The 24,506-nt window shown below is 54.9% G+C and overlaps 9 protein-coding genes across 9 annotated transcripts; 4 read left to right on the forward strand and 5 right to left on the reverse strand.

Moving 5' to 3' along the window:
- Window positions 1-653: 653 nt before the first annotated feature.
- On the forward strand, window positions 654-2,543 carry CCM_00146 (Protein kinase-like domain; the record flags this gene model as incomplete). The annotated part of the gene is made up of 1 exon (XM_006665306.1): window positions 654-2,543. The coding sequence occupies one exon, from the start codon at window positions 654-656 to the stop codon at window positions 2,541-2,543; it is 1,890 nt and encodes a 629-aa protein (XP_006665369.1).
- Window positions 2,544-3,053: 510 nt separating this feature from the next.
- CCM_00147 (uncharacterized protein) lies at window positions 3,054-3,808 on the reverse strand (the record flags this gene model as incomplete). The annotated part of the gene is made up of 2 exons (XM_006665307.1): window positions 3,054-3,580; window positions 3,673-3,808. 2 exons carry the CDS (start codon window positions 3,806-3,808, stop codon window positions 3,054-3,056), a joined length of 663 nt encoding a protein of 220 aa, XP_006665370.1.
- A 1,428-nt stretch (window positions 3,809-5,236) lies between these two features.
- On the reverse strand, window positions 5,237-6,705 carry CCM_00148 (NUDIX family hydrolase; the record flags this gene model as incomplete). Its single annotated transcript, XM_006665308.1, has 3 exons — window positions 5,237-5,874; window positions 5,952-6,598; window positions 6,683-6,705. The coding sequence occupies 3 exons, from the start codon at window positions 6,703-6,705 to the stop codon at window positions 5,237-5,239; spliced, it is 1,308 nt and encodes a 435-aa protein (XP_006665371.1).
- A 278-nt stretch (window positions 6,706-6,983) lies between these two features.
- CCM_00149 (AT hook, DNA-binding protein) lies at window positions 6,984-9,701 on the reverse strand (the record flags this gene model as incomplete). The annotated part of the gene is made up of 2 exons (XM_006665309.1): window positions 6,984-7,760; window positions 7,809-9,701. The coding sequence occupies 2 exons, from the start codon at window positions 9,699-9,701 to the stop codon at window positions 6,984-6,986; spliced, it is 2,670 nt and encodes an 889-aa protein (XP_006665372.1).
- A 139-nt stretch (window positions 9,702-9,840) lies between these two features.
- Window positions 9,841-10,209, forward strand: CCM_00150 (40S ribosomal protein S21; the record flags this gene model as incomplete). Its single annotated transcript, XM_006665310.1, has 2 exons — window positions 9,841-9,872; window positions 9,978-10,209. 2 exons carry the CDS (start codon window positions 9,841-9,843, stop codon window positions 10,207-10,209), a joined length of 264 nt encoding a protein of 87 aa, XP_006665373.1.
- Window positions 10,210-10,441: 232 nt separating this feature from the next.
- On the reverse strand, window positions 10,442-13,245 carry CCM_00151 (deoxyribodipyrimidine photo-lyase Phr1, putative; the record flags this gene model as incomplete). The annotated part of the gene is made up of 5 exons (XM_006665311.1): window positions 10,442-10,647; window positions 10,833-11,320; window positions 11,374-12,905; window positions 13,098-13,173; window positions 13,229-13,245. 5 exons carry the CDS (start codon window positions 13,243-13,245, stop codon window positions 10,442-10,444), a joined length of 2,319 nt encoding a protein of 772 aa, XP_006665374.1.
- Window positions 13,246-13,609: 364 nt separating this feature from the next.
- CCM_00152 (streptothricin-acetyltransferase) lies at window positions 13,610-14,439 on the forward strand (the record flags this gene model as incomplete). The annotated part of the gene is made up of 2 exons (XM_006665312.1): window positions 13,610-13,639; window positions 13,840-14,439. 2 exons carry the CDS (start codon window positions 13,610-13,612, stop codon window positions 14,437-14,439), a joined length of 630 nt encoding a protein of 209 aa, XP_006665375.1.
- Window positions 14,440-15,054: 615 nt separating this feature from the next.
- CCM_00153 (XLF family protein) lies at window positions 15,055-16,773 on the forward strand (the record flags this gene model as incomplete). Its single annotated transcript, XM_006665313.1, has 1 exon — window positions 15,055-16,773. One exon carries the CDS (start codon window positions 15,055-15,057, stop codon window positions 16,771-16,773), a length of 1,719 nt encoding a protein of 572 aa, XP_006665376.1.
- Window positions 16,774-22,136: 5,363 nt separating this feature from the next.
- Window positions 22,137-23,865, reverse strand: CCM_00154 (forkhead domain-containing protein; the record flags this gene model as incomplete). The annotated part of the gene is made up of 2 exons (XM_006665314.1): window positions 22,137-22,895; window positions 22,972-23,865. 2 exons carry the CDS (start codon window positions 23,863-23,865, stop codon window positions 22,137-22,139), a joined length of 1,653 nt encoding a protein of 550 aa, XP_006665377.1.
- Between the last annotated feature and the right edge of the window lie 641 nt (window positions 23,866-24,506).

Consider the following 24,506-nt stretch of genomic DNA (forward strand, 5'->3'; position numbering starts at 1 on the left):
CTGCAACTTTGCACGCACACATTGAAACTGCATTTGTCTGGTCGCTGGCCTGGCACTGACCCGTTGCTAGTGACTTGCAAACTCGGTCCAGCGTGAGGCTGAGGGTGCATCAGCAGGCCACCAGCCGCCCGTCTCTCGTTGCCCATCTGACGTTGGCGTCCTCGTCGTGACCACTGAGCTGTTCCTGCATTTATTGTCCCCTTGGCCGTTGGACTTTGCCTCGCTTTTTCTCCTTTGAATTCTTCTTTTGGACATTTTCCTACGAGTTGTATGCTGCCAACACATCAACCAACGGACAACCACACCATCGTCATCACCACCATCTTCCAACAGGCGGATAGGCGATAGGTTTGGCTAGTACAGCCCCTCACCTGGATCAGCCACAGCCTGGCCCGCTCCCGTCCCCTCTTCCCATCACTTCTGCTCAAAGTCTATTACCTACCAGTTTACCTACCAGTAATAGCCTGGTCCTCCCAATTCCCACCTCGCAACCTGCTTACGAGACTCGAGTAGGCCTGAGGTACAGGCCTACCCTACCGGCAGGGCTGAGCTGCTGAGCTGCCACCACCACCACGTCTACCATCCTGAGGCGCCACACTATGCACCTGCGTCAGGCATCACTCTCGCTTCAGAAAATATTCAGAACCATCACAATGGCAGATCCTAGAACCGCGCCTCGGGAAGAGGCGACGGAGGAAAGGACCGAACCGTTTTCCCAGTCTGAGCTCGACGCCCGCGCCCGCGTCCGAGCCGTCGACGTCGGTACCCCCAGCCCGGGCCCCGACGAGCACGTCCCGCTCGACGTTCTCTTGCTCGAGGACCATCACCACCCCCAAGACATCCGCCTCCTCGTCCGTCCCCTTGCCGAACTGCCCAGCACCATTCCCGTCACCCCCTCGAGCGACAACTGTCGCTGGCTCGCTCTCCGCGCCGAGGTCGCCTCCGCCGAAGAGCCTTCCCACAAAGTCCTGGCCGTCACCCAGACCGCCCGCGACATCAAGTTCTCCGTCCGCATCCCCGGCGACCTTGCCGACGATGACGGCCTCGCCCGTCCCTCCCTCTGGTGCGAGCTCTACTTTGATCCCGCTAGCGACAAGCTCATCTTTGTCAACCGCTCCGAGGTCCCCCTCGCCCTCGTCCGCCTCTCCCAGGCAGCACCCGCCAGCCCCTCCTTGAACGACTATCGCATGGTCTACCCTCACGTCACCAAGTCGTTGGCACCTGGTACCTGGCGCATCAGGGTTCACGACACGGCCGTTTTGGATTTTAGAATTCTAGAGAAGCGCCCCATCTCTGTCTATGAGCAACGATCTCTGAGTCATAGCCAGAGCACCTCCTCCCGCGGCAGCTCGGCGCTAGTCTCCACTAGCGGCAAGAGAGCCCTCACTCCTGATGAGGATGATGAGGGTGACAAGCGTGCCAAGCGTCGGGCATCTCAAATCGACGGTCGCCCCGCAGACGGCGTGGTCATGTTTCTGAACCCGTCGGCAGATCCCCTCGTCTTTTCGCTACCGAACGGTACCAAGAGGTCGGGCAAGGAACTGTCATCAAGCAACACAAATGCCCTGCTTCAGGCCGAGCAAGGTGACACAATCTACATGACAGGCATATGTGAGCTCGATGAGTACCAGCTCATCAAGCAGGAACCCATTGCCTCCACCGCCCAGTCCGCCGTCTTTGTAGGCCGCCATTCCAAACGTCCCAACAGCATCGTTACCGTCAAGGTACTCAAGACGGTCATGAACAATTCGGACAAGTCCAACGTACATGAGCGCAACGTCATTCGGCAAGCCGACATGTGGCAACGCGAGTACCAAACGCAAGAAAATCTAGAGCACCATTCCATCGTGCGCTACTACGGTGGCGACGCCCGCTTTCTCTCCCTGTACATGGAGCACGTCGACGCCAAGGATCTGACGGTTCAAAACCGCTGGAGAAGCAGGCAAGATGACCACTTTATCGGATCACGAGAAGACGCCGCCCGCATCTTGCGAGACATTTCGGGCGCTCTGAGCTACATCCACAGTCGCCAACTTGTCCACAACGACATCAAGCCCGCCAACATCCTATACGCCCTGGACCGTGGTGCCGTCCTGTGCGACTTTGGCATGTCCACCGTGAGCTCGAGCCCACCCGGCGGTGGTGGCACGCCGTACTACATTCCTCCCGAGTTCATCGGGCGGAAGCTTCGCGGGCCGGCCGCCGACGTTTGGGCCATGGGCGTCACCATGCTATACCTGTTGGGCAAGTTACCCCTGCCCGAGAGCCGCGCCAGGCCACAGAGCGGCAACAATCAGCTCTACTGGCTGATTGCTGGTGTCAATAACCCACAGATAGTGCAAAAGTACGGCAACGGCCAACCCGCTATCCTGCAGATGCGCACCTGGCTGACTGAGGTTCACGATGCGGCGCAAGTGCTCAACAAGGAGGACCGCCTGGAGCGCATCGTCAAGGAGATGCTCACACCAAACCCTGCTCAGCGCATCACCATGGCTTCGGTCTTTGAGCAACTCACCACGGAGCCCATCGCTGCCTTTGCTTAACGACGTTTTGTTGCATTTCCTACTACATGTTTGACATTTGTTGGTTTACGTGTTCACATGTTTGCATGGGTCTTTCTGTTACATGGTTACTCTTTTTTTCTTTTTCTTTTTTTACATTGTCGGGCAAAGAGCATTTTGCATGATTGCATGATCTACGTTGCACGTTTGGCATGGACGACGAGGTATGTCTTTGGACGAATGACAAATTCTTGACTAACCTTTGACTAACCGCTACGCAGTACATACTGTTCCATGCTCCTGTTAATACTATATTGTCGATACCCCTCGTTGTGTTTCTACCTGTAGAGGTCCCTGTACATATGTTCTACAAGGCGCAGTGGCTCGCTGGCGTATTTGGATGGCGTACTGTCAAATTTATACACGTAACTGGTTTCATAATCCACCCGTGGAGATTAGAGTTGGGTTTGAAAAATATATCTCTTCTCATTTACAAAATCGCATCTTGGCTACTCATGTACATTAAATCCATCCCTGTCTCCCGTTTGACATTTACAGGCTCGAGCCCAGCGCAAAGAGCGCGGCCGCACCCACCACAGTCGCCAGCACGCCGCCGTGGACCGCCGCGGCCGGGCGCGCGGCCGACTTGCCGGTGGCGGTCGCGGAGGGCGTGGCGCCGGCGCTCGTCGTCGCGTTGGCGCTCTGGGGCTTGACCTCGGTCAGGGTGACGCCCTTGCTCGTGCAGGTGCCGTTGTCGGGGCGCTTGGCGTCCTTGGAGAAGCGGATGTCGGCGCAGTTGTAGAGGGCGGAGCCGCTGGCGCCCGAGGTGACGACCTGGACGGTGGCGTGGGTGCCGTCGGCGATGCCGGCGGGCACGACGAGGTGGTCGACGCAGAGGGTGCCCTTGCCGGTCGAGTTCCACAGGTCCGGCGTCAGCGTCACGTTGAAGTTGGTCGTGTTGCCGCCGAGCCCGAGGTTGACGAAGACGTACGTCCACGCGTGGTGCAGCTCCAGCTCGAGCGCGCCGCCGTCAAGCGGCCAGTCGGTGGTGTTGCCCGCGCCGTACGGGACGCCGGCGCCTTGTGTGACGGGTTGGGTCAGTTTTTGTTGGTTTTGGATGACGGGGGATTTGGGAAAAAAACAAAAAGGGATGTGCCTGCGCCGGACTTACATGGATACGTCCACTGGCTGTACTTGGCCGCGTTCTCGGCCGCGAGAGAGTTGGCGCGCCATTGAGGCTGCGTCAGGCCGAAATGCGCCGTGGCGGCCTGGGAGGCGGCCAGGAGGAGGGCGATCTGGGTCAACATGTTGAGAGGTTTGGTGGGATTGTTTTGTTCAATGGGAAGAGTGGACTTGTCAAAGGGTTTGGACAAGGCGTGGGAGAGCTGTGGGCGGGAGAGGATCTATATAGCCGGTTGAAGAAGAAAAAAAACTAGCGCACCAATTCCCCGTCTGGGTCCTCAGCTCAACATCGTGTCACCTTTCGTTTTGTCGAAAGAGGTTCCCGCATCATCACCGCACATGGCGCCGCTGCCGCTCTGTGCAAGCGGTGCCCCGGGGGGGGGGTATGTGCGCCGCGGCGTCCACTAGCCCGGGGGGGAAAGGGGAGCCACCAGCTCCGAAAGTGTGTTTTAATAACTGATGGTACTGTCTGCGTAGCAACCTTCCATGTACAAATTACAGGGCCGCCACAAAAGGATTATTGTGATGAGTGAGGGAGTTTTTCATCGCATTTATCTAGGCTTGCTCAATGCAGCCACTGTACTAATCTGTATGCTTGAAACTTGCTTTCCGGAGGTGGTGGGGCCGGCTCCATGCCGGGCTCCTACAGGCTGCACAACACCGGTAGAAACACGGGGGAGCCAAAACATTCGCACGTTTTTTTTTAGTCTCCATTTTCTCGTCTTGGCTCGCTTGCTTTGTTGGTTTCTTGTTTCCCTCAACTCGTTCATTCATGCCCGTCCGTTTTTTATGCTTACCTGCGCAGGGCTGAAAAGTGACAAGTGGACAAGGATCCTATCCGTGTGAGTCTAGACGCGGGCTTGACCGTGGGGCGCGGGGGCTGGCTGTGGGAAACTTGCTCAAATGCACGCAAAGCTGTATTCAAGCTTCTTTTTTTACAGCTGCTTGGTGTGGATGCTGAAATCAGTCTCTATTGGATTTTTAGCTTCAATATTGTGCATGTTTGGTGGATTCGACGTGCTTTGGCTTTTTTCTTCCTTGTACCCGTCTGGAGTGCGGAACCAGGCGCCGGCGCACAATGACGTTGTTGAAGGTACGCAGGATGCTTGAGCTGTACCAGAACTATCATGTGCATCCACCAAAATCCAGTTTCCATGAACAAACAAAGAAGCACCGTAGAGTGTCATCTCTCGATAAAATATGTAGTCTGCTAGACATTATCATATAGCCACAATGCGATGTAAAACTTCCTCATCCACCTACATACACTACCAGCTACCCGGAAGCACCACCCAGAAGCAGATCTCTTGCAACTTGTGTCAATTGACCTCTCCCCCAGTCACACCCTGCGGAGAACCAACCTCAAACATGTTTTATCCTTAAATTTGACGACATGGCATTGCCAAAGAATCAGAACCACAGATGAGCATTCTCCACCAGCCTAATTCGTACTGTACATATATTCGAGCCTCTATGTATACGTCTTCCGATATCTACATACAAAAAGGTTCCTAAATTAAAACCTTCTCCTCCAAGAACAAACCCGCACTCCCTCACAGCTTCTCCAGCCGGCCCTCCTTGGGCTGCGCATCCTCGTCGAGCACCTCCTCGCGCAGGCGGACCTCGACGCCCGTCGGCCCCTTCTTGCCGAACCTAGTCAGCACGACGCGCTCAAAGTCGCCGACGCGGTCCGAGCCCTCAAGCTCCGGCCCGGGGTAGCTGAGCGACAGCACGGCGCGGCCGTCGCCCGGGCGCATGTACAGCGGCACCGGGCTGATGACCTTGTCAGCCCAGGCCACCGCCGCCGACGGGTGCGCGCGGCCGAGCGCCGTCGTCGCCGTCGGCACCTCCCTGACGAACCGGAGCAGCTTCCGCCGCTGCTGCATGAACCGCCGCGACTCCTCCTCGAGCGAGCCCGGCCGGCCGCCGCCCACGTGCCGCCCCACCGTGTCGAGAATGAAGTACTGCGGCGGGAACAGGATGATGGCGCCCTGGTCCGCCTGCTTGAGCCACGCCTGCGGCGACGCGAACAGCGCCGCCGTGTGCTCGACGCCCCCGTCCGCCGTCGGGATCACCGTCTTGGTCGCCACGTCGTGCCGCGTCAGCGGCAGCAGGTAGAGGTACATTTGCGTCGTGAAGCGCTTCGGCACCGTCACCGGCGTCAGCCAGCGCGTGTAGGGGATGAGGGACTCTATACGCGACGGCACAGTTGTCAGCATCGTGGACTCGGACGACCCCGTCTCCTCGCAAAATTCTAGGTCCACGTACCTGTGTCTGCGGTGGCACCAATGGACTGGAGCCAGTCGCCAAACTTGATTTTGCGCGCGTGAATCAGCTTGCGCGCCTCCTCGCGCTCCTTTTCCGGCATCTGCACCAGCTGGCCGTCCTTCTTGGCCAGCAGGATGCCCGATTCCTCAAACGTCTCACGGACGGCGCACAAGCGGTACGCCGGCCCGTCGCGGTGCTTGTCCGGGTGGCCCTCGGGCGGCACCTCGCCGTCATGGTACGGGTCGACGTTGCCGCCAGGGAACACGTGCGCCGACGCAAACGACGACGACGTCTTGACGCGGTGCAGCAGCAGGATCTCGTTGGAGGGCGACAGCAGCACGACCGAGGCGCTCGGCCGCGGCAACGGGAGCTCGTCGCTGCCGTCCTTGGTCATCTTGCAAGGCGGTTTGGGAGATAGGGGTGCCGCTGCGGCGTTGCGAGGAGTGTCGGTGCTGGAGAATGGCCGCCGTTGCTGGCGAGCGCGGGGCGTGTCCGGGCACGCGTGAACGGGGACGACCGGGACGGACACGTTGGAGCTTGAGGTGGCTGTGGTGACAAGTCTTGTAGCGGCAACTCGGGGATTGCTGGTTCGCGATATTCGTCTTGCGACGATGCATAGATGTGAATTCATGAAAGAGGAGGTATCGCTGGACCGGCTATACTAGCAGCATAACCGTCCTAGGGCGTGCTCCGATGTATGCTCGACGCTTGCTGGCGGGGAACCGAGGTACGCCGCCGGTCTTGTGCCGGACATTTCAGATGAGCCAGCGGCCCCACAACAGCTTCTATTGGCTCCGTCGCCGCCAACTGTTGTTGCTGTGAACAGTTCAACATAATTAAGCTGCTTTCTTTTACAATGTTGTAACCGGTCGAGTTTGCATTCGATACAATAAATCTACTCAATAGGTTAGGGAAAAAATAACGGCTCTGTTTCCAATGGCCATGTACGGTGGGAATATTTTAAACCTAGACCAACGCCACGCTAAATGCAATGAAACACTTATAACAAACAAACACGGAGTTGAGACTTCGTCAATATCGCTTCCTTTCCTTTCCTCGGAGATTGACCTTCCAGAGGCAACATATGCTTTTCGACTCGCACCACTTCTTCACCTCCCCTGAGCTGACCTCATCATCATAACCAACCTTGGTAAGCGGTCCGCAGTTCAACCATGCAGTAAGATCTTCAAGGATGATTGGATCGTACATGAGTATCTTCTCATGCCAAGATGGATTATTGACATCTTTGCATCTTGGTGCGCTAGTAACCGCCTTGCCAATATACTCAAAAGAGGCTGGCTTGTCACAAGTTGAATCTACCATGGACAGTTCTGTGTCTTCTTCCATGGACAGAGATAGGTCAACGCCCTGCGAAGGAGAAAAGGTCTCATCCGGCACCGATGACGGAGAAGCAGACAGGGCATCAAGCTCATCAGCTTCTGATCCAGAGTCTGGTATTTCGACGACAAACTTCTTGGCCTTGCTTCGCTTTGGAGTGCTAGGGGCCAGTGATGTAGAGCCCGATTGCAGCACAGCTGCAGCGCAAAGTGAAACAGATTCCGACAAGGATGGCGTTGGTATTGCCGCCTTTCGCGGTCTGCCGCGGGGCCGTTTTGGCGGGCTCATTGGCTGCTGGGCTGATGGCGGTGGCTCTTGCGGCTGTGATTCGCTGGCCAGCGATGATTCTGGGCGAGCAGGTGTTTTGACCAACGATGTTGCTCGTCCTGACTTGATGGGTGAGCGGCCGCTTGCACCAGTGAGCGTCGAGGCAGATCTTGTCCCTGGATTGGCGACAATTTGATTCTTGCCCTGCCAACATTTGTCTAGAAGTGCGATTCGTGCCCCTCTTTGGCGTACGTTCTTGAAGCCATACGATGAGACCTCGCTGGCCAGTTGTGAATCAGTATAGAGCGCAAAATCCGGGCGAGGTGGTAAATCCAGTGGTTTTGGAGCGGGAGGCATTAATCCTGCGTCTTGCGACAAAGGCACGGGGTTAGGCCGCTTTGCATCAACATCTCCCACGCGAGGTGACCCTTGAGGGCGCAATGCGTCAGAAAGAGTAAGAAATGAATCATCTCCGCTAGAGCTGGCTCCTTTGACGTAGCCAAACGGATCAGCCTGTGCCCCAGGGACGGGTAAATCTTGTGACTTCTGAACTAGTTCTTGAATCCCTAAATCAAAGAGATCCCCATCTTCGTCGCGAGCCGCCGCGTTCCAAAGCGAGCGCTTTGGCTCTGGGGGCTCCACAGCATCGCTGTTAATCGGCGTTGAAAGTGAGATGTACTCAAATTCATTGGAAGCTTTTATTGCCGTAGCCAGATCTCGTAAGAATCCTGGCGACTGCTCTAGGGCTAGTTGACTTGATGTTCCAAAAAGGAAGTCTTGATTTGCAACTTGACGAAGTGCGGCGCTTGGTGACAACAGTATTGGCTTGGGCGGCGATTCCTTCTTCTTCGTCTTTCTTGGGGCTTTGGAAGTACGCTTCCTCGTTTTCTTCGTCGGCGCATCTGTCGGCATATTTGTAGCAGCAGCTGAATTCTCTGCTGTTGATTTCCTGGTCCGTTTCTCCTCGCCAACAATGGGCTCAGACTGACTAGCAAGCTTATATGCGGCTGTAGCTAGTCCTGTGATAGTCCGTGGCTTCTTTTTCGGTGCCGCCTTTTTCTTCACGTTAGAAGGCTCGAGAGCTACTGGAGGCCTTTGTTCAGATCTCATTGACATTGCGTCGATCAACTTGCGTTTCCGGAAAATGCTACCGTCTTCGTCGGATCGCGTAGCTGTACTCGCGGTCGATACCTCATCGCATTTGAAAGATTCGAGAACCCTAGAAAGTGCCCCATCCTCCCCAGTCTCCTCATAATCTGGTTGGTTTGTCCCCGGATCGCTACTGTCTGGCTCAATAGACTTCGGCGGTTTCTGTTTCGGCGGGGTCCAATCTAGGCGTCTCGCGGGGGCAAGCTCTAGATTCAGAGATGCATCATGAGGTACAGACTGTATAGCTGTAGTAGATACTTTGGCTTCAGGAGGATCGATGGCTGGTTTCTTGAAATATCTGCTCTCAGTTACAGCTGCCTCGGGTATAATTGTAGGAGACGATGAAAGCAGCAGGGGTCGACAAGCCGCACCCTCCTTAGCACGCCGCGGAGCCATATCATTGTTCGCGAGGGATGGTTGTGGCCGTGGTTTTGTAGGCGATCGATAGTGCGATTCATGAACAGGATTGTGAGGGCTTGGTGACCGGTTCACCGTCTGCGGCCCGGGATCTGGCGCTGAAGTGAAACCGACTCTTGAGCGCTCGTTCTTTGGTGCTGTCTGGATAGTCGACTTGAATAATGGGGGGTTTGGCGGTCGCGACCCTAACTCCTGAAGCGAGGGAAGATCTGGGGAGGAGGATATGACGAGTGGAGAAGTTGCGATTCGGCGCTTTGGACGTGATGGTGACGACAGGAACATCTCAGGAGAAGCCATTGCGCCGGACACATGCGGTCGAGTGCGCAGAGCGCATCTCGAACCCGTAAGACGCAGCAGAATCGTTTCTGCCTTTGTTTCCTCCAGCAGCACCTCCGAATGTGCACTTGAGGCGGAGGCAATTGCGTCGCGTGTTGCTCGTCGCAGGTTCTTTGAAACCTTCAGATCAACGAAAGTGGGTACCCAGCTGCCAGGCCTCCGATTTGGTGTCGGCGCGCGATTGCGCGCTTTGATTGGCTCAACATGGTCGCGAGACCGCCACGTAGTCACATGATAGGTCATGTGACGCACACAAAGCCCTCCCCGCCCCACGAAATTATTCGCTAGGGCAAATTTCGAGATCCGGATTTGTGAGGCTGTCCCATCAGTGCATCACGACTTACCTTCACACCCCCGAAAACACCCTCACAACACCGTCAAGATGGAGAACGACCGTGGCGAGATCGTCGATCTGTAAGACAACACCGAAACCCCCGAAGCAATAGCAATTCGACTGCAGAACACGATTTGGCGAAAGATTATACCCGTTGTACTAATGTTGCGACCCCCAATCTACAGCTACGTCCCCCGCAAGTGCAGCGCTACCAACCGCATCATCAAGGCCAAGGATCACGGCTCTGTCCAGATCTCCATTGCCAAGGTTGACGAGAACGGCCGCGCCATCCCCGGCGAGAACCACGTCTATGCCCTCTGCGGCTTCGTCCGCGCCATGGGCGAGTCCGACGACGCCATGAACCGTCTCACCCAGCGTGACGGAATTGTGAAGAACGTCTGGAGCGCTCAGCGATAAACGGGGTTGTTTATATGACGGAAACGAATGAAGAAACAAAAAATAGAGTGATAGGTGCATAATACCCGGGTGACGGAACTGGGACCAGCATGCCGCACAAGCAATGCTAACGATCCGAACAGTTTGGGTTCGGTTTCGGGAAAGGATGCATTTGTTGAAACTAGAGTTGGCCTGCATTTAGCACAATCCAATTCGAGGCGTCTCGGCTCGATTTCGAAGACACACAAAAACATTACGAACTTGTCCACAAACATGCGAGCCTGGGAAGTGATTGCGTGACTGGTGCTGTGCTCCCGGCTAGAAAAGTCTTCTCGCACCGGCTGGCTCGCAGGGCTCCTTGTGATGCCGCCTTGCAGTTGCTGAGAATTCTGGGACTACTCTGATAGTCTCCAAGCCGCAGATCATTATTGGCCTTCATAAAAGCCGTGGCAGTCGAGACTGCTTGTCATGGTACAGATACGGGTCGGACATGCGAGAATGCAACTTGTTTCAGTGCATGATTAACTCCTTTTAGAACACTCCATTTTATAATTATATTATACAACAGATGCGAACCCCAGCACCATCGCGATTCTATGCCACTGCCGCCTTGTACGCAGCCAGTGCCCGCGCCCTGCATTCACTGTGTTCGACAATCGGTTTCGGATATCCTGCCTTTTTCGCCTTGTCCCCCGCGCCGCGGCCGTACGGATCGTGAATTTGTTTGTTGTCGAGGTCTTTCAACTCTGGCACCCAGTGACGGATATATTCGCCGTCGGCATCGAATCGCTCGCTCTGCCGAAGAGGGTTGAATATGCGAAAGTACGGCTGCGGATCGACGCCGACACTTGCGCTGAAGCCCCAGCCGCCGTTGTTGCTCGCGAAGTCGCCATCTACCAGGTGCTCCATGAAGTACTTTTCGCCCATGCGCCAATCAATGAGAAGGTCCTTGGCGAGGAAGGATGCCACCACCATGCGGGTGCGATTGTGCATGTAGCCCGTGTGATTCAGCTGTCGCATCGCAGCATCCACGATGGGGAACCCAGTCTTGCCCTCGCACCAGGCCTTGAAGTGCTCGGTATCATATGACCATTCGATATCCGCATAGTCTGGCTTATATGGCTTGTTCATGCTGTAGAGAACTCGTTAGCGAAAATACCTCACATTTTATGATTGCGTACTCACCAAACATGCGGCCATCTGACCAATACATGGCGATAAAAGTCCCTCCATGCCACTTCGCTGATCCAGACTTTGATCCCGTCGAGGCCGCCATCAAGCTTCTTTGACTTATTTCTGTCTCTGGCGGTGCGCACACAAGTCCGGGCACTGATTGTGCCGCTCGCTAGGTGCACGGAGAGACTTGAGGTGCCATTGTCGCTCGGCACATTTCGCTTCTCGCTATATTCGCCTATGCGCTCCTCACAAAACTTGTCTAGGCGAGCCTTGGCTTCATGCTCACCGCAGGGCCAGAGAGCGTGAAAGCGCTTTTTCTCTTCTGCCGAAAGCTCCTTTCCCTTGGCCGCAGCCGGAATCTCGCAGTTGAATAGTTTCTGAAACTTTTTTCGCGCCGATGCAGGATTCTTTGGCGGGGAGTCATGCAGCTCTAGCAAATCGAGGTTGGAGTGAATGTGAGCCATCCAGGTGCGATACCACGGTGTATACACAGCGTACTGGTTGCCTGTACCGCTGCGAAGCTGACCAGGCGGAACCACGCAAGTATCATGGACGGCTTCGAACGACTTGCCCTTTTCAGCAAGTAGCCTCAATAGCTTGGTCTCGCGACGGAGCTCATCAACTTCATACTCCAGGTTTGCGCACAGATGATTGCAGCCCCACGAATCAAGCAGCTCAAGCACGCGACCAGGTATCTCGGCGCGCTCTTCCACGGTCTCAACATACAGCGGAATATCCAGCTTGGCCAAGTCATCTCTCAACACCTGCAGAGTGCGGAGAATAAAGTCGATTCGTACCGGCGATCTGAGATGAGCCTTGAAGTCCTGGGGGCTGACCAAGTAGAAGCAGACAAGCGGCACGTCCATCTCTTTTGCCTTTTGGGCTGCCAGGGCAAGTGAGGTATTGTCGGTGCAGCGCAAATCAGTCTTGAACCAGTGAGCAATGGCTTCACCTTTGGTAGCCTTTTTCATAGCCTCCGCTGTCTCGCCCTGGGCTTTGACCAGGTTCTCCATCGGGCGGCGGAGGGCCTCCTCGGCGTATGCGCGCGCTCTTGTGTTGCTCATCTCTGGTGGGTAGTAATCGCGGAGAACGATGCCTTGTTTTTCAGCAACTTCAGCAGCATGGTGAGGTTCGCGAAGCTCGGCATCGTAAGTTATCGTCTTGGTTTTTTTGCTCCCGTTTGCTTTGGCTGCAGGCGCAGCGCCAGCCTTGCGCTTGGTTGCGCTTGGTACCATTGTATTGAAATTTCTAGTAGTCAATGCCTGTAATCGCAAAGGCGTTGAAAAGACACCGACAATTTGAGATGCGAAACAGGCGCGTCGGGTCAGTTGCACGCGGAAGCAGACAGGCATATAAGTAAAAGTAAACGGGAGGTGAGATGGGGCAGCCACAAATGCGAACCAATTCGCCGAGAAGAAGAAGAAACACGGGAGCGTGTCTATGATGTCAAACAAGGAGCTGCTGCAGGGAAATCGGAACAGGGCAATCGTCTTCACCCCTTTGAGCGTTGACTGATTGGGATGCCAAGGGCCCTCGATTTCCTATGCGTCATCACAGCATTGCAGATCGGGAGCGATCTCCAGGGCTGTCAGAAGCTAACAGACTTGAACTAAAAATGACATTCCAATTACTGAGTACTTAACCAAGGAAGGCCAGGCCTTGTACATGGAAAGAAAAGTTCGGGCAAGAGGATATTAAAAAGATAAAAGATTTGAAAAGAACCGAGTCAAAACTTGACCCAAAAAATAAGGAAGGTAGACACCCCCTGCCGGACTCGAACCGGCAATCTCAAGATTTCGAGAATAGAAGCTATGCTAGGTTAGCTTGCTGGAGATACAACGACAAGATCTAAGCGGGTACGCACTCTTGCGCCTTAGCCATTAGGCCAAGGGGGCCGTTGTTACCCGACCAGGGCTAATTTTGTACTATTAGCCCATCGCAGCAGAAAGCCTATTTTAAATCGACACCAGCGCTCGTCAACCTGCTTTTCGACCAAAAAAACAAGTGCAGTCAGTTCCAAGATAATGATATGGCGAAAAAGTTGATTTATTCGACTTTGTTGTATCGTTGAGCTCCATATCCGGCTGCAAGAGTTTGTCGGGTCAAAATTGCTGTTATCATAGTCAACTTGGCCGGGCCCCCAGTACAGCCTGTAGGCACCAGGCGACGGCACTGTCGTAGTCAATGATGGGATAAAAATTCAGAGCCAGAATTGACAGAACTCGGTCGAAGCTATGCGGAAAAGATGGATGGGGGTTGCTTGTCTGCTCAGTTTGTGAGTAAGGTAGTGGCCATTCCAAATTGGGCTCGCCGAAACGTAGGTACGCTCAGGGATTCGAACATGCTGGAAGCAATAAGTTAACTAGCACAACTCGTGGACTCACGGCGAGTCTTGTTTCTGCCATTTAATGAGAAGCGCGGGATCGCCACGGTTGCCTTTCAATCAGCATCAACAATAATATGAGTACCTGGTAGCTCTCCAACACCGAGCCCCCGTCAGACTACTCCATTCTCGACAGTGTCACCACCATGAGCGGGTTGAAGCTTGAAAGAGTCAACCAGCTAACACAAAAAGATATCGCAGGGTTGGACTTTAGCTTCACGATTCGGGCTGAAGTTGCCAAGCCCATCAGCCAACTGGAAAATGACTTGCCCTTTCAAACACGGCCAATACCCGAGAGAGTCAAGGACTTTGGCTTCGACGAGGAGCAAGTCCAGGGCAGCGATGGCCTGAACAAGGCTATTTTTGTCCTCAGGGCCGAGGACGGCCGGGTGTACGGATACGCCGTCGCGTCCAAAAACTGGAACAGGATGGTCGTGCTGGATTTTATCGGACTCGATGCCAGCGTGCGAGGCGGCGGCAATGCGCTGCGGCTGCTCGACGCAGTCAAGGCTTGGACGCGTGAGATTGGTCTCGGCGCGGTTCGGATCGAGGGCCAGTCGAACAATGTGGCCGCTTGCCGCTTCTACAAAAAAGCCGGCATGGTCTTTGGGGGCTATGACGAGCATCTCTACAGCGCGATGTCCGAGAGCCGCGGCGAGATTGCCGTCTTCTTCTACGCGCTCCTGGACTAGCAGCCGCCGGGCTGGGTGTGACAAGGACGGAACGGGGTCTTGAGTAACCAAAATACTGGATTTGGGAGAGACGTGTTGATTCATTGACTGCATCGTTCCTATACAATTTATTCTGTCGAATAGTATAAGTATACTTCATCTTTTCAGGCTCACTGTACAGCCATCTGCAGCGCGTGCCCCCACGCACCTAGCCCGCCACTGAAGGATCCCTGGAGCCCTGTCAATCTCTGCCAAGGCTTTCATGGCGCTGAGATGCCCGCTTCTCATCAACACCAGTTTTTTCCATAAACATTCTTAGTCGACGGCAGCAAGGCACAAAAGGCAGGATCCATCATCAGCCCGATTTTGAAAAGCACCTGTAGACGCCTCTGTATTTCTCAGATCGCTTCTCACCACCCACGCTTCACCTGCTTTATTTCCATTTTCCACAGAAGCCGCTCAAACGCGCTGACCGCTGTCCAATCGGCCGCCCATTGCTTCCCAACAACTACACAATTGCAACGAGGCCGCGGCGGATACTTACCTGACCATAATCCAGGGATTGTGCCTATTCATTTTGCCTCCAGTTAGGCTTTGGGGACCTCCTAAATTCGTTAGCCGCGGCGGCAGTCCAGTATGGCGGGTGCAAAGGCCTGGAGGCCCCTGAGGCTTCCAGAGGACGGCGGATTACCCCCCTTGCTGGTCACTTTTGAGACAAAGGCGTCTGAATATTGTATTCAAGTGACCGACATGGCTCATGTATGGACCGAGTCAATGGAGAGGAAAGCCATCTGCATAAGAGCATGGGGTGAGAACACCAGCATCGACCCAAGCGACACGCCAGAGAACATGGGCAGGTTCCTCCAGACACTACAGAGTGCCTTGAATGAGACGAATCCTGGTCACGACGAAGCTACAGTCACGCTTTCTCCCGGCTCGTTGACAGAGGCAGGGGAAGACGGCTTACAGTTACTCGCCACATGTCCGCTCCCTGGCTTTGAGCCTCTGAAGTGGCCCTTTCATCTCAAGAAATCATCATCCGTCGCCGTCGCAAACGAATTCGCAATCCCGCTGGTCGAGACCCTATACTCCAAGAGCCGCCAAGTCGACTTGTTGGTACAGGCCTTGAAACACAAAGATGCCGTCATTGCCAAGCTCTCCGACAAGCTCGAAGCTACAGGCACGGGCCTGGAACATGTGTTTACTGCGCTTTCAGGTCGCAAAAAGGTGACGCGAGAGGCGGCAGATGACAAGATCAGGGGTCTAGCCCCGTTCAACAAGCATAAGATGAATGACGATCTCCAGAACAATGCTGATCAGCCCAGCGACGTGATGGATCTGGTACAAAGAGTATTTGGTGGCACGGCCGCAGTACCTGATACGTCAAGGAACTTTACAACAGGCAGCCTCGATGGCTGGTGGCGTGGCTTCAGTAGCACATCAAGCCTACCACATCGCACTGGTCCCCCGACCCAAGACCAGATGGCAGCGCCGGACACAGCAATACCGTCCTCTCCCCCAGACGTCAACGACGTGACAATGGGAGATGATACAGATGACGACGGCGACAACGGTGACGACGAGTTCCAGATTCAGTCTACACCACCACGACTCAAGCCAACAAAGAAGGATCCGCCGGCTGACGAGGTGGTTGCATCCTCGAGACAACAGTCCTCTACAAAGGCCATCAAAGAAGAGCAGCACACGTCTTCTCAGGAGCCCAAGAAAGCCGGACGCATAGGGGCCATCGGGGGCAAGAAACAGGCACCACCTCCATCGCCGCCCAGGGCACCCAGCCCACCACCCCCCCGCAGCAAGCCAGCTCCGGTCGACGACCAGGAGACGGCGTCAGAAACGGCCAGCGACGCGGACGAGACGGCCTCTCTCCCCGACGGCGCCGCGTCATCGCCGCCTGCGGCCACATCTCCGCCCCGCGCGAAAAAGAGCGGTCTGGGACGCATCGGCGGGAAGCCGAAACCGGCGGTGCATGATGCAGACGAGGAGGAGGACGCCGCCGCTGCTGCTGCTGCTGCTGCGCATGCATCTGCCGCGCTAAAGGGTGGTGAGGCGGCGGCGGCGGGCTGCTCGTCGTCGACGGCCCCCAAGAAGAGGCTGGGTGTCATTGGGAAGCGGATCGGCGGCGGCGGCGGCGCGGGAGAGGCGGCGACCACGGGTGCTGCTGGTGATGCGCGGCGCGGTCGCACGGCCACCACCACCTCGCGCAGTGCGTCGGCGGGGGCTGCAGGGCAGAGGGAGACGTCGCAGGAACGCGCCGACAGAAAGCGGGAGGAGCTCAAGAAGGAGCTGGAGCGAAAGGCCGCTGCCGGACCGGCCAAGAAGAAGAGACGGTTCTGAGCCTGCCGAGCGCGCCCCTGCTTGTATGGTACAAAGGTTCGGTTCTTTTTTTCGTTGCTATAGTTCCTTTCATCGCACGGGTTGTGAATGGCCGTCTCAAAAACTTGTCCACCAGTCTCGACGGAACACGATGAACTGATTCTCGGCTCTTTGGACCAGGAGTCCGCGCTGACAGTCGGGCCCTTCCCTGGCGAATCTTCCGTGCCACGGTTCACCAAGACAGCAAAAACAACAACAACGTACACTGCATTCTCGTTCGTTGCCCCATCTCCTCTGCTCTGGCTTCTTGCCGATGTGATACACACAACTCTCTACACCGTCCATTGCGTGAAACGTTTCTTCCATCCTACGCAGACAACACCCCCCCCCTCCCCTCCCCATATCTCACCTGCCACAGCCACTTTTCATTTACACGGGCCGACTGCAAAAAACTGCCGTGCTGCTTCCTTCGTCTAGTGAAACTGGCCGAGCATTTGGGGTGTAACGGGCCCAACTCGCCTGCGCGTGGGTTCTGCAGCAAGGCAGGGGCAAAAAAAGAAGAAACGCCGAGTTGCAGCGTTGGTGCTAGCAAGTTGGCGTAACCGTGACGCGCTCTCATGATCTTTTTCTTTTTTTTCAAGGTTTTTGTTTACAGATGTAGGATGACTGCATGGAGACAAGGCCACTGAAGAGCTGTTTTCTATTCGGTCTCTTGTAGAACCACACTTTGGCCGGTTTTGGACCGTGTAGGCACACAGGGTGGATTACGATGCGTGCAGTCCGTTCAACGACCGGTCAAGCCAGAGGCACGAGACTTTGCTTTTTTTTTATTGTTTCAGTAGAGACTAGAATTACAAGGACCAGGGCAGGATCAGGCGGGAGACGGAATTGTTGTAGAACTTGGAGTGATGCTCGTCGTTGTCCTCCTGAGGGACACCGCTGTTCGCTCACGATGGGTTGTATCACGGTTTCTGGGAGATGGCATACCTGCCAGCAGAGCCGACTGTCTCAGTCTCAACGTCTTCCTTGTTGTAGAACTTGGAGTGGTGCTCGTCGTTGTCCTCCTGAGGGTACCGCTATTCGCTCACGATGGTTGTATCACGGTTTCTGGGAGATGGCATACCTGCCAGCAGAGCCGACTGTCTTAGTCTCAACGTCTTCCTTGTTGCAGTTCCTCTACCTGTCTGGAATTGTTTGGCTTCATCGTCCGACTACTGCGTCCCATGACGACGTCTCTTTGGGACGAACATGTCACGGAAAAGGCCAGCCGTCGAGCCGTTTTGTTGTTCGTTTGCTGGCTACGCGCGGCCGAAATGTACGAATTTTTGAGATTTCTTTTTTTTGAATTCCAAATGATGAATGTTCCCATCGCCCGCATGTGGCACGCAAACGCATCTATCCTTTGCACCGAGGGTGGCCGGTCGGTTGGTTGTAGTCGCCCTGAGGTTGTCGGTTAAAAAACAGTCGCCCGTAATGTAATCCCGCTCAACGGGCGGCCCTTCCCCCCGCGCAAGCGAAAATCCCGGGCGCTCCCTCCCATCCATCACCGATTGTCAGCCGCGTACGAGACACGATTTGTGCCATACATTGGGGGGGGAGGGGGGGGGCATCGGTCCTGCCTCTCCATCGACCCTCTGAAGAAAATCTCGGCGCTACGGGCAGGTCTGTACACGTACTCGGACTGGGGTCAACAGGGGGGCGTGTGTTGTCTGTTGTTGAGCGTGTGCGTCTGTTGTTGTCTTGAAGGGCGGGTCAGACGAGGACGACAAGCGGCGCCCGTTTACGCCGTTCCATTTGACATTTTGGACTATACTGGGTAAAGCAAGGTGCGCTCGTTGGCGGCTGTACCGATCTTCGAGCCCTCCTCCAGACGCCCCCCCTCCCCCCCGCCCTGCTGGTCGTCCCATTTCTTTATTCTTCGCCCCAACCAGACGGGCGCGCGAAAGGCATCCATCCAGCTGGACCCTGAGGCCAGGAAAAAAAAAAAAAAAAAAGGAGCAGGCAGCAGCTGTGGTCATGCTCGCATTCCCGACTTTTTCCAAGCGGGCAAACGGAAAGGGGGGGGGCGCGGGACGGGTTTTGAGGCGGGCACTTTTGCTCAACTGGGTTGCTTTGGACGAGAGACGACTCAAATGCAAAATGCAGGCAGGTTCGGATAACTTTTTGATAGAAGCAAAGAGGCAAGATGCCGGCCGGGCCTCGTCTTTTCCGCCCTAACATTGGCCCTTTTTGCCCTTGTCCCTTGTTGGAGGGAGAAGGCGGGCCATTTGGGACCCCACGCGCGGACCCGAGGCAGCGGCTGATGGACCGAGTTTGTGCGTTTGGTAATATCCGTATCAGCACATCAGTCCATCTGCAATCCGTAACTAGTAAGTAGTATTTTAATAATAACCTTGGGGGCATGCAAGCTGCCCAGGTTTTCCGTCCTGAAACAGTGGCCACTTGTTCTTGGGGGCGGCTGGAAAGGCAAACGCAAAAACCAAAAAAGGGTTCTTCTTCACCCAGGGTTCTTTTTTTTTTTTTTGGCGGCTGCCTTTGGTTCGTTGGTCAAGACATCATCAGCGCCAGGGCGGCGTATTTTTAGCAGTTGCGCTGCTGGCGCCATCGAGTGCTTTTTTTTTTCCTTGGGAAGAACCACTTCAGAGCCGACCCCGCAGGGTTTTGGTATTGTTCTCTTTCTATTCAGATCCTACACTAGTTAGTCCTTGAGACAGACCGAACCAGTCACGAGCCGGCGGCGACACACCCCTCCCCCCTGGTGCCGAGTCCACTCCCTACGTAGCCCTGTCGAAAACCCTTTTGGAAAGAATCTACTAACTAGTCGTTGGCCCACCAAGGGCTATCTCTGGAGCGGGAAAAGCAACGCAGAAGGGGACCAAGTGAGTTTTTGGCGAGAAACAAGCCAAGGCCCGCCCTGCTTCTCCAGTTCGAACCCGAAAAGAGCCCCCTCTGCCCTCTCCCCCCCAAATCGCGGATGCATGTTTCGGGTTTTTTTAAAGAGAGACTTGAGGGGGGCGGCCCCAGAGGGCGATGCTGGTTCTAAAAAAGGTAGTGGATATCGACAACTTAAAAATAAGCAAGAGACGCTAAAACTCGGTAGGTTGGGGGTTGGGGGGGAGCGTGGTGGTTGCCACACGCAGAGTTGGAGAGGAAACGTTCGTTAGGTAGTTACCTAGGTAGGTAGGTACATATTCAAGTATTCTACAGAGTACAAATTATCCGTACTGCTAACAAAAGGTTGGAGAGAGGAAGACGGCGGCGGGGGCTTGCGGGCGTTGGATGCACCAACTTAAAAAAAGGGCCCAGCTAAAAGAAGCCATGGTTGACTGACAAGTCGAGATGGTGGCTTGTTTTAGTGCGCCCGCTTGCCCTTTTCCTTCTCTTCTTTAGTCAAATCTTGGACAAGCACAGGCCATTCTGCGGCCGCTCTCCTTGTCTCTTGTTCGCCTAGCATCGTCTTGGACTTGTTGGAGGGAGGGGGGGGGGACATGGGCACTGCCTACTCGGGCCACACACAAGTCGACAAGTCGAGCAAAATGCTCCGACTTGTAGTGCACACCAAGATGCAGCTCGTTGGAGGCAAGCCAAGGAATGACGTTGTTGATGATTGACGACCAGGCAGTGCGTTTCCCACACCCCCTCCCCCCTCCCCTGATACTTGGCCAGCCCTGCCACCCCCTCTCTCTCTTCCCTCCAGCCAAGATGTTGACGGCTACAAGACCCATGGCTTGCTTTCCTTCCTTCAGCCTTCGATTGGCCTTCTATCGAGTTGCTCAACTCGGTATCCGAGGCTGGTCCAGGCGCCCGTCGTCGGGTCGTTCTGTGGCCGCCCTGTCTCCCCGGTCATTCCCACACGCACGTTTCCTGGGCACGTTTCCTGGCAGCACATCCCAATTCACTGGCCCCCGTCAATTCGTATTGTACGGAGTACGGGCTACCGAGTTGCCGTTTTTTTTTTGCTGCCCGCTTCGGGTCATGCTGTTGGCCAGTGATTGGACGCATTCCGTCGTCCATCTCTATTTGCAATTCGCTCCTACCCCCCCCCCCCCCCCCCTGCCTGCATTGCATCATGCCATTCCGCACATGTTCGATGATGATGAGTGATTAAGCGAGCACAAATACCACAGATGCCACAAATACCACAGCAATTGTTTCAAGCCACCGCGTCCTCGGCAACAGCCGATTTGAAATACGTTGTCGTGTGTCGCAGCCACCTTTTGCCGAATGGGTGACTGAATGTGAATTGACTGAATAGGAGTATGGAAGAAAACGACGTGCTTCGGAAGCCAATCCTACACGAGTCTGACAGCTAAATCCGTCTTTTTCTTGCAACTCGTACCTGAAGCGTTCTTTGTCCTCTTGCATGCCATCAAGTTATTTCCGTCTGCTGCCCCTGGGCCTCTGCGCTCATTGAGGGGGGCACGGGACGGTTGGTTGCTGCTCCAGAGGCTGCCACATGGGTAAAAATACAGATGACTGGTACGAGTTATTCGTAGATACTCGGTGCCATCTGTGGAGCAAGGCTGATATGGCTGATATGCGAGGCAAGGCTGCACGACGAGTATTTTTCGTGTCCATCTATACTGGTACAACGAACTAACTCAAGCCACCAACAATTGGCAGCTATGTACCAACTACCTTGATTAGTACCTACCTAGTTGGTAGTACTCTGTAGTCTGTAGATACCAACATGATGCGCCCTGTCTGTCGCCTACGTACAGAGTACACCCAATTCACCGACAGTTGGTCTTGGTAAAGTGCTCCATAATAATGGACATGTTTAGTGTATAATAAATTGCCGTCAAAAAGAGAATGTCTAAATCAAGCTGTATTATCGTAAAAAACAACCATGGCCAACGCGTCTATGTATGATGTTACAAGAGAGAACATTTCGAGAAAAAAGAGAAAACGTCTCTGAAAAAAGAGAGAGAAACACATCTCCAGAAAGTGAAAAAAAAAAAAAGAAAGAAAGATAAAACACAAGAAATGTAGATTTTTCATCCAGACACTAGTCGAGTCCCCCCGACTCCTTCCCTCCCGCCGTCATTTGGTATCATCGTCTTGTCTTGAACCCTTGGCGTCTTTTGTAACATTGTCTCGTCAAAAAAGGTAAAAGAAGAACAGGAAAAAAAAGAAGAGCAACACAAAAAAAAAAAAAAAAAAAAAAATTCAGTCAACCTCCCCTCCTTCTGCGCCCGCCCAACAATGCAGTGGCTGGTTGGTGCGTGTGGATCGTGTGACAGGTAGCACCATAGAGGGGGAATGAATGCTGGTTCCATCACACCTCATCATCCACATGCCCATCCCATGCCTTCTATTAAAAAAGCAACTGCAAAACAACCAAAAAAGAAACATATCCCAAAAAAAAAAAAAAAAAAAGGACCCTATTCGTGTGTCCCCCGAGGAGCGAGACTGATGCCCTGTCTCGTATCATACTCGGCATGCGTGTAATGATGGTGCTGAGAGTGCTGCTCGTTGGCCATGACAAGGCCAGACGAAGTCGACGACAACTGAGGCCCAAATTGAACCCCAACTGATGTTGGTGGCACAACGCCACCAACATGGGTTCCGGCCAGGGTGCCGTCGGGAACGCCGCCAACAATGGCATATTCGCCCATGGCCGTCCCCTCGCCCATGCTGTACATGGCATATCCATTGTAGCTCGTCGACTCGTCTTGTTGCGCGAACCCGCCGCCGCCGCCGCCGTAGCCTTCCTGCACTTCCATGCCCGAGTAGCAGAGCCCCCCGGCCGCCGCCGTCATGTAGCCCTCCACCTCGGGAAACCCAGTCGAACAAGTCCCAAGGTGCCCGGGTGGCGGTGCGCCAGGAAGAGGAGGAGGAGGAGGACCAGCAGCGCCATACACAAGGTGTGACTCTGGCGCCAGCCCATGCATCGCCATTCGATGGCTATAGTGTCTCTCCCGCCCGCGCCCGCTGTATCCCATGACACCTCTGCGACCCCCAGAGTATGCGCTGTTGGCTAGCCGGTCGCGCTCCGACCCGTGTGATTTCGACCGGATATTGCCTTTGCGATACCGTGTCGTGCTCTGTACGCCTTCTTGCAGTGCCCAGTCGGCCAACACCCACTCCGTCGCCCGTCTTGATTCTGTCCCGTCTTCCTTGAGCGGTGCCTTTTCAAATGCCTTTTTTGCTTCCTTGTTAGTCCATGAAAAAACCAATCCAGTTGACAAATGTTGTCATTTTTGTACGAGTACATACCCGGTTCATGCTCAGGTTGTGGCGGATGCTGTTTTGCCAACCCTTGTTGTTCACCGCCTTGTTGGTGTTGTCTTCAAACCACTGGTAAATTTGGCGCAGAGACAGCTTCCTCGTGTTGGAGCTCATAAACGCTCGGTACAGGAGCTGCGAGTACGGCAGGCTGTTGATGTCGTTTTTGCCCTTGCTGCCGTCCTGGTACTCGCTGGGCGGCGTTGCCATGACGGCAGATGAGTATTCGTGGTGCGACGTCGTTTCGTGCACCAGGGAGCCCAGATCACCACATGTCATCGGGCGCTGCTGCTGCTGCTGCTGCTGCTGCGACGGTGAGCCGTCAGCAAAGTGGCTGGGTGGGTAGTGCGGGCTGCCGTAGCTCGAGGCCATCTCAAAGACGGGCGAGTGCGAGTAGCTGGCCTGCATGGGGGGAGGCGTAGCGGCCGTAAAGGGGATGCCGCAATCGCCAAAGTATCCGGCCGACGTAGGGGCGCTCTGGAACTGGTACGGCACCGCGCAGTCCCAACCGCTCGCAGGCGACGAGGGCGACTTGGCGTAGCCGGAATGATCGGGCAGCAGCTCGTGGTGGTGCAGCGTCCACGGCTCGCTCTCTCCTGAATCAGACGACGGTGGCCAGCCAAAGGTTTGTGGGGAGGACGTGATTGAGTAGTTGTCTGGTGGAGACATGGGTTCGCACTTTCTCGCATCGAGGTCTGATGCTTGTTGTTGGCAGTAGTAGGGTCCGGACGAGCTGCAGTCGCGTGTCTGTCGGTTCGCCTTGACCATGAGGTCGTCTTCCGCCTTCCACTTGGCCAGATGGAGATGGGTAATGGGTTCCGATTTTATAATATCAGAAGGATTCTGGATGAGTCTGGGGGATGTGGACGGGGAGGCCAGCTTCATATGGCTTTCGCCCAAGCTGCTGATTGGTACAAGGGTGTTCATGGCCTTGTCTGCCGGGATATCGCCGTGGGGGTTTTTTTCTTATTTCTGCGAGCTGGGCGTTTTTTTCTTATTTGCCCACACAACGGGCCAGATGAGCTGGGTGTGGCGAGCAAAAGGAGGAGTAACCGGCCGAAAAGATGTCCAAAGTTTGCCCAAAAGGCAAGTCGTTCAAGGATATGGCAGGCGATGGATGGAGATGGGGGAGGACAATGTCGTTTCACAGAATGAAAGACAAGAAACGGTGGGGGGGAGACAGAGAGAGAGGTAAAGTAGAAAGGGATGTTGTATGTTGTATGTTGTATGTTGTATTTAGCAAAGGAAACAGATTGTGTTCATGTGTTGCCGGGAAAAACAGAAGATGATGATCGGGGGGGGGGAAAGGGGAAGTAGATGGGGAGAACGGGCAACATCTATAAGTGAGAAAACAACAGGCGAAAAAGCGCCCGCCCATACAGACAGACAGACGGAGACACACACACACACACACACACACACTCACACAACTCACTCAGGCGCTGCTGCTCGGCTCTGCTGCAGCTCTCGAGGGACGAGGAGGAGCAGAGGCTGTGGATCCCGCGCGAGCCCGTCCGTCCGACCAG

Source organism: Cordyceps militaris (genome assembly GCF_000225605.1).
Source record: "Cordyceps militaris CM01 unplaced genomic scaffold CCM_S00001, whole genome shotgun sequence".
In the NCBI taxonomy this organism is placed as follows: domain Eukaryota; kingdom Fungi; phylum Ascomycota; class Sordariomycetes; order Hypocreales; family Cordycipitaceae; genus Cordyceps; species Cordyceps militaris.